The 7532-nt window shown below is 53.5% G+C and overlaps 1 protein-coding gene across 1 annotated transcript; it reads left to right on the forward strand.

Annotated features, from left to right (window-relative positions):
• Positions 1–4682: 4682 nt before the first annotated feature.
• Positions 4683–7327, forward strand: FJX1 (four-jointed box kinase 1). Its single transcript, XM_005150729.3, has one exon. The coding sequence runs from the start codon at positions 5008–5010 to the stop codon at positions 6205–6207; it is 1200 nt and encodes a 399-aa protein (XP_005150786.1). The 5' UTR covers positions 4683–5007; the 3' UTR covers positions 6208–7327.
• Positions 7328–7532: the final 205 nt, after the last annotated feature.

The raw sequence follows: 7532 nt of genomic DNA on the forward strand, positions 1-7532 counted from the left end.
GCTGGTCCTTTTCTCTGCTTCGCTTAGAGAGAACTGCACAGCTGGCTTTCCACTGGCGCAGCCAGGGGTTTTACCTTAAGACTAATTAGAACAATTTCCCTGGCAGTGCAAAAGCTGCACTTTTTCAGGACTTGCTGAAAAGTTTAAGATGTGTCTTGGGTATATTTTTTTTCAGTAGAAGCTAAAGTTTACATTTTTTTTTCCTTCCTGTAACAATAGTAACCCTACCTTTAGCCTGGCCTTATTTTCCTAGTCAAGCCTGATCCATCCCACTTTTAACTGGGCCCATCCCAGCACTAAGTGCCTGGAGAACACATTAAAGTGAGGATATTTTTAATAGTGAATTTATTGAACTCGTGACCCAGATTACCAGAAGGTGATATAGACTCTCTACCTAAGGGCAGTACCTTTCCAAATCATACATACTTCTTCAAGTACAATTTCATGGGCTGTCAGGATGGCTCAGAAGGAAAGAAAGCCTATGAGAGAAGAGGCAGTGGTTTGACCTTCTCTCTTCTGGAGAGACACTGTGTTTGGGTTTCCACTCTCTCTTCTGTTGTGCTACACCAGGGCAGGTTCCTGGAGTTACTTTGAATGGAATTGAACAATATCATTTACTCACCAGAGTGAAGAATATTTTGGCAGCCAGAAGATGGAAAGTTATCAGTATATATGACATGAATATTGTAGGCCATGGGATGTGACCCTTCAGAAAACTCTGCCTGAAAGAGGAGGCTAGTACTCAATGCACCATTTATCCTTTCATGTGGTAATTGCATTTTGTCTCCCTAAATCACCTCAGCAGTTTCACTTGAAGAGTTTTCTGAACCACTTTACTTTCTGGCCTAAAAACATGTGTATTTTTTTTTTTTCTGTAATGAACACAAATGCTACTGAGATTCCCTCAGGAACAGGCTGCATTCAGGGCGAGCAGGGAGCAGTGGCCTCCCAGAACTGTTCTAATGTGGATGCCGCAAGTTGCAGCAACCTGCTCACCACCAGGCAGCTTTGCCAGTTAGAATCAGACAAAGATCTCACCCCAAGACATGAAAAGCATAGAATCACAGAATCATAGAATAGTTAGGGTTGGAAAGGACCTCAAGATCATCCAATTCCAACCCCCCTGCCATGGGCAGGGACACCTCACACTAAACCATATCACCCAAGGCTCTGTGCAACTAGGGCTTAAACACCGCCAGGGATGGAGGATTCACTACCTCCCTGGGCAACCCATTCCAGTACCTCACCACCCTAACAGTAAAGAATTTCTTCCTTATATCCAATCTAAACCTCTGCTGTTTAAGTTTCAACCCGTTACCCCTTGTCCTATCACTACAGTCCCTAACGAATAGTCCCTCCCCAGCATCCCTGTAGGCCCCCTTCAGATACTGGAATGCTGCTATGAGGTCTCCACGCAGCCTCCTCTTCTCCAGGCTGAACTTTCTCCGCCCCAACTTTCTCAGCCTGTCTTCATATGGGAGGTGCTCCAGTCCCCTGATCATCCTCATGTCCCTCCTCTGCACTTGTTCCAACAGTTCCATGTCCTTTTTGTGTTGAGGACACCAGAACTTTGATTCTAAGAGGTCATGAAAATAGAATTTTCCAGTCATACTTTCTCTATTCATCTTAAAGTGTGTAATGAGAAAGCAGCTGGCACTCTTCTAGTCACATGCAAATCAATTAAAAGGTCCTTCTCTGCAGGGCTGCTCTGAATCTCTGACCAACCTGTAGCTGTGCCTGGGATTGCTCCGACCCAGGTGTAGGACCTTGCACTTGGCACGGTTAAACTTCATGAGGCTGGCATTAGCTCACCTCACAAGCATGTCAAGGTCCCTCTGGATGGCATTCCTTCCCTCCAGTATATCAACTGAACCACACAGCTTGGTGTCATCAGCAAACTTGCTGAGGGCACACTCAATCCCACTGTCCATGTCACCAACAAAGATGTTGTACAAGACGGGTCCCAACACCGATCCCTGAGGGTCACCACTCGTTACTGATCTCCAGCTGGACATTGAGCCATTGACCACAACTCTTTGTGTGTGGCCATCCAGCCAGTTCTTTATCCACTGAGTGGTCCACCTATCAAATTGATGTCTCTTCAATTTAGAGACAAGGATGTCGTGTGGGACAGTGTCAAATACTTTGTACATCCTGCCAGCTGAATTATCAGAACCCACCAGAGACTGAGTTGTATTTGTATATCTGGTGCTGCTGACCTATCATTTCAGTATTCTTTTATGCCTGTCTGCAGAGCCTGCTTGTCAGGGGCCCTGAGAATATCAGTCTGAGCATAACACAGATTCCTTCCCATCTTTGCAGTTTACTTTTCATAGGGATGAAAACAAGTCCCTAAACTGACTGAGCATTGCCAGGCACCTGACAAGTCTTCTGAATGCTTTCAAGAGCCAGGCACAAAATCTGAAATGCTTGTTAATTTGTTGCTTTGATATTAAAAGCAGAGAGTCACAGATATTAAAAACATAAAGTCACAGAGTACACGGGAGATAGGATCCATTCTGTGTGTAGAAATTGCCTAGCTTCGTGTTCTACATTGTGCTCCAGATTACAAAAACAAAATCCCTGCAGAGTCCCACCAGTCTGGGATCCTTTCTGTGAAATCAACTGTGGAACCCAAGCAATAGAAGAGCTTCCAGATTTCTCTGTTCCAGGCTGAGACAGGAAATTGCCAACATGCTTGCAGGGGCAAGGTCTCTAATGTTCCCCTCCCTGCTATGAAATGCAGAGCACCTTAACTTCTTCCGCCCTCCCCCAGACACAGCCAGCTATAAATCCTGCTCTTTGGTTGCTGGAGTATCTCATCATGATGGATGCTTTTTTTTGTTTGAGGAATACAAATCCAACTTGACAGAGCCATAGTCAGTCACACACATGACCTGTGTCATGATATATTTGTAGAAAGCATTCCTAGTGTGGAAATAACTTACAGTGACATGGGCAGGGACACAGGAACAGGATGTTGTTGCCCCACAGCTGCATGCAGCACTGCAGTGGGGGTCACACCAGAGCAGAGTAGTGGGGGAGGATGCCCTCCCTTGTCCTGCTGCTCACTGCTGGTGATGCAGCCCAGGGCACGGGTGGTTTCTGCAAAGCCAGGATGGTGACTATTTCTCACTATTATGTCAGCAAGTCCGTATGTGCTTGAGGCACCCAACAGCACTGACGCTCCCGGTTACAACAGTTGCAATCAGATGTCTTGTTAGCAAAGACATTGGCTACAACTGATACATGCCGTTCCATTTCTTGTGCAGAGACACCGACCCCCCAAACCCCCCCAAAGGGCTTCCTACAACCTGTTGTCCTCGGCCTGGACCCCGCTGGATGCGAGGGTGAGGACGGCAGATCAAGGCTCTGTTTCCTACCACCGATCCAGTCGGTGGCGGCTGCAGAGCAGCGGCGGGGCCGGCGGGAGGAGCTGGTGCGACATGGCCATGGGCTCCCGACGGGGTTTGTGAAGGTGAATCAGGGGAGTTTAAACGTTTTTAACAAAATCCTGGGAGAAAAAAGAGATAATTCATTTTTTCCTTATATTAAAAGAAAATAAACGGCATTCCATCCAACCTGGAATACTGTGGAGTGGCTGGAAAACGGGAGTTGTGATATCACAAAAGAGCAGGAAGAGTTGAGGAGATGAGATGGAAAAAAAGGGATTTTTGCTTTTGCGATGTTTAAGATTCTGCATGTGGTGGGTTTCCTTCGCTGACTCAACTCCAATAACCACTTTGAAGGATAGATTGAAGCAAGAACAGGTGTTTAATCTGACTTATCTCACAAACATGTTCTTCCCAACAGAGGTCTCCAATAAAAGGTACAAGAGGAAATGGCCTCAAGCTGCACCAGGATAGGTTTAGTGGATATTAGGAAAGATTTCTTCCCCAAAAGGGTGCTCAGACATTGGAATGGGGAATCACCATCCCTGGAAGTGTTCAGAAACCGTGTAGATGAGGCCCTTAGTGACATGTCTTACTGGTGGACTTGGCAGTGCTGGGATTAACCTTAGACTTGATGATCTTTGAAGGTCTTTTCCAATCTGGTTCATTCTATGATTCTAAACTACAGGAAAAGCAGAGCAAAGCTTCCTTGCCTCGGGAAGGCAGGAAACTGGGAATGGGGAAGGGGGTGACACAGAGAAATAGCTGCTCTTCGGATTTGTCACTGTACACCCTGGACACCTCAACGGGACAAAATTTGAACAGGAGGGCTGGCTGCCGTTTCCTCGCGTGGGAAATCCCGTGCCCTGCACCGGCTCCGCAGGCTTCAAACTTCCTGCCTGGGGAGTTCAAACGCCCGGGAAAGCTGGTCCCACACCGGGATGCTGTGACACTCGTGATGGGCGAGCACGCCGCTCACACCGCTGTGTAAGGCTTGTGAGCTGTGCTCCCGGGCGTGCAGACACCGGCTGTCCCCTGCCGCCGCCAGACCGGGAGGAGGTGGAGGAGGAGGCGATGATGCTCTGTGGGGGTCTCACGATCGTGGCCACCGGGCTGCCCCTTTGTGACCACCGGCCAGCCCCCGGTACCCGGCCCCCCAGCGCCAATCCGCCGGTGACCGCGGCGCGACCCCGCCGTGCACCAGCGCGGGGGGCGGCCCCACGAGCGGGCGCGCCGCCTTCCCCCTCCTTTCTTCCTTCCTTCCTTCCTTCCTTCCTTCCCTCCCTCGCTGTGTCTGCGAGCTCCTTTGTGCTGTGCAGCGGCGAGGAGGAAGCGGCGGTCCGGACTCTCCCGTCCCGCGGGTGGGGGTCTGGCTCGGCCGCCCTTCTTCAAGCTTCGCCTCCGCCCCTTCGACGGGGCATCGCCGCTTTAAGCGGAGGCCCCACGCCGGTAGACGGGGCGGTCCGGGCGCACCCCCCGCTCCCCCACGTGGTGCGGTGTCCGTGTCTCCGGGCCGCGGCGGGGCTGGGCGCACACAGCGCTGGGCTGCCGGCGGGGCTCTGCTGCTCCCCGGCCGGCCCGCGGCCATGCGGCAGTGGCGTGAAGCGACAGGAGTATGAAGCGGGCGAGGCCGAGCCCGCTGCCCGCGCTGGGGCTGCTCCTGCTGGGCGCCCTGCCGGGGCTCTGGACGGTGCTGCTGCGGCGGGAGGCGGCAGCGGAGACTGAGACACCGGAGTCGCGGGACTGGGGCCGCTCCCCGGAGGCGCGGGGTGAGCCCGGCGGCGGCAGGCAGAAAACTTTCCGGGCGCTGCTGGCGGCGGGCCGGGAGGAGCGGGACGAGCCGGCCGCGGGCTCGCCGGTGGAGCGGGGCATCTTCTGGAGCCGTGAGCTGGAGGAGCAGGTGCCGCGGGGCTTCGCGGCGGAGGAGGCGGCGGCGTGGCTGTCTGCTGCCCGCACCGCACGCGTGTCCTCGCTGGAGCGAGGCGGCTGCGGGCGTAGCTCCAACCGGCTGGCACGGCTGTCGGACGGGAGCCGCGCCTGCGTCCGCTACGGCATCAACCCGGAGCAGATCCAGGGCGAGGCGCTGTCCTACCACCTGGCCGGGGTGCTGGGCATGCAGGAGAGGCTGCCGCCCATGGCCCTCGCCCTGGTGGAGGCCCGCGGGAGACGCTGGGAGCCAGTGCGGGAGGAGCTGCGCGGCTCGCCCTGGGCCGAAGGGGCCGTGGTCAGCTTGACGCGCTGGGTGGACAACCTGACCGCTGTGGTGGCCCCAGCCCCATGGGGTTCCGAGGCGAGCGCCGGGCGGCGGCTGCAGCCGCTGTCGGCGGGGGATCTGGGCGGGCTGCCGCTGTCGCAGCTGGTGGAGCTGGTGCAGTGGAGCGACCTGATCCTCTTCGACTACCTGACGGCCAACTTCGACCGCCTGGTCAGCAACCTCTTCAGCCTGCAGTGGGACCCGCGGGTCATGCGCCGCGCCACCAGCAACCTGCTCCGCGCCCCCGACGGCGGGCTCGTCTTCTTGGACAACGAGGCGGGGCTGGTGCACGGCTACCGCCTCCTCTCCATGTGGGACCCCTACAACGAGCCACTGCTCCGCTCCGTCTGCGTGTTCCGCGAGGGCACGGCGCGGAGGGTGGCCGAGCTGCATCGCCGCCGGAGCGCCGCCGCCGAGCTGCGCCGCCGGTATCGGGCGCGGGAACCGCTCTGGGCGCGCCTCGGCTTCCTGTCGGAGCGGCAGGCCGAGCTGCTGCAGGCACGGGTCGACTTCGTGCACCGGCACATCGCCCACTGCCGCGCACAGGCGGCTGTGCTCTAATCGGACCGGGGCCGGCTGCCCGCACCGCCCGGTTCCGCCCCTCTCCGAGGCAACTGGACACTTGCCCCGGGTGGATGCTATTCTGGGGTCGGTGCCCCATAACCGCCGGAGCCACCGGGTGTGACACTGCCGGGATGGGGCTGGGGGGAGCGGGTGCTCACGTTCGGGTGCCTGTAGTAACGGGTTCCCTGTCTGCTGGGGCAATTCATCCGCGTTTGTCAAGCCCTCTGAGGGTGCACGGTGCTATCGGTATGAGTATAGCGGAGTAAAGCTTAGGGGTTCTGCTCCCAGAGCCTGAAACAGGGAGAGGGTTAGCGTCCTTCGCTCTTTCTGTGCATTCGCCTTCCTAAGCGACCCCGACAGAAAGCTGTCGTCTTTGGATTGGGGTTGACTACCTTTTCCTTCCAAAGGAGGCAGGCGGAAACGTCTTTTTTATATGTTATCCCTTTTGCAACAGCATATTTAAGTATGAATGTTGATATTCATAGACCAAGAACTGATTGCACAATAGAGGAGTCCCTAACTAGCAAAACTGCCCTATTTATGAAGCTCGTTTCTTACCGATTTTCTTTAATGAGAGTTAAATCCAGTTGAGAAGTGTATAGGAAGTCCATATTCCATTAGTTCTTAGTCTTTGTTGTGGATGCATCTGATTGAACTTCATAGAATCATACAGTCACAGAATGGTTTGGGTTGGAAGGGACCTTAAAGCTCATCCAGTTCCAATATGTTGCCACAGGCAGGGACACCTTCTGCTAGACCAGGTTGCGCCAAGCCCCAGCCAGCCCAGCCCTGAACTGTCAAACTGTGTCGATTCTTAAACACTCCTTTGTTGTCATCACCATCATCCTTTCATCTGACCAGTGAAGTAACTGACCCATGGGTGACCCAAGAGGATCTCCCAGGTTCTATAAACATTGCTGTGTGCTAAGACTTTGATGCAATAGTTAAAGCGGAGGAAAACCTGTTTCATGCACTTTACTTTGACTTTTTAATTTTTTTATAAAAGAAGACCCTTTTATTTTACAAAGTCTGCCTTTTATGTACATTCTATACGTTCATAAGCTTTTCTGTAACATACTAAAGAAACTGATATTTCAGTAAAGTGTGCTAATGTTTTGCCTTCTTTGTCCTGAATGTTTGCCCAAGCTTTGCCTGGAAAGTGTGCACCTCCTTGGTCTGACCTGATATGACTGTTGGGTGCTTCAGCTGAATAGACTTCTGTCTGGTTTTTAAAGCCTGAAACCTTGACTAGCACTGAGGTAACCAGAGCAATTACTTTCAGCAAACTGATAGAAATGGTTCTGAGCTTACCCACCATCAGC

Source organism: Melopsittacus undulatus, chromosome 8, assembly GCF_012275295.1.
Source record: "Melopsittacus undulatus isolate bMelUnd1 chromosome 8, bMelUnd1.mat.Z, whole genome shotgun sequence".
In the NCBI taxonomy this organism is placed as follows: Eukaryota; Metazoa; Chordata; class Aves; order Psittaciformes; family Psittaculidae; genus Melopsittacus; species Melopsittacus undulatus.

What these genes read in the sequence shown, in the direction of transcription:
- FJX1 (XM_005150729.3), top strand. Translation starts at nt 5,008, where the DNA reads ATGAAGCGGGCGAGGCCGAGCCCGCTGCCCGCGCTGGGGCTGCTCCTG.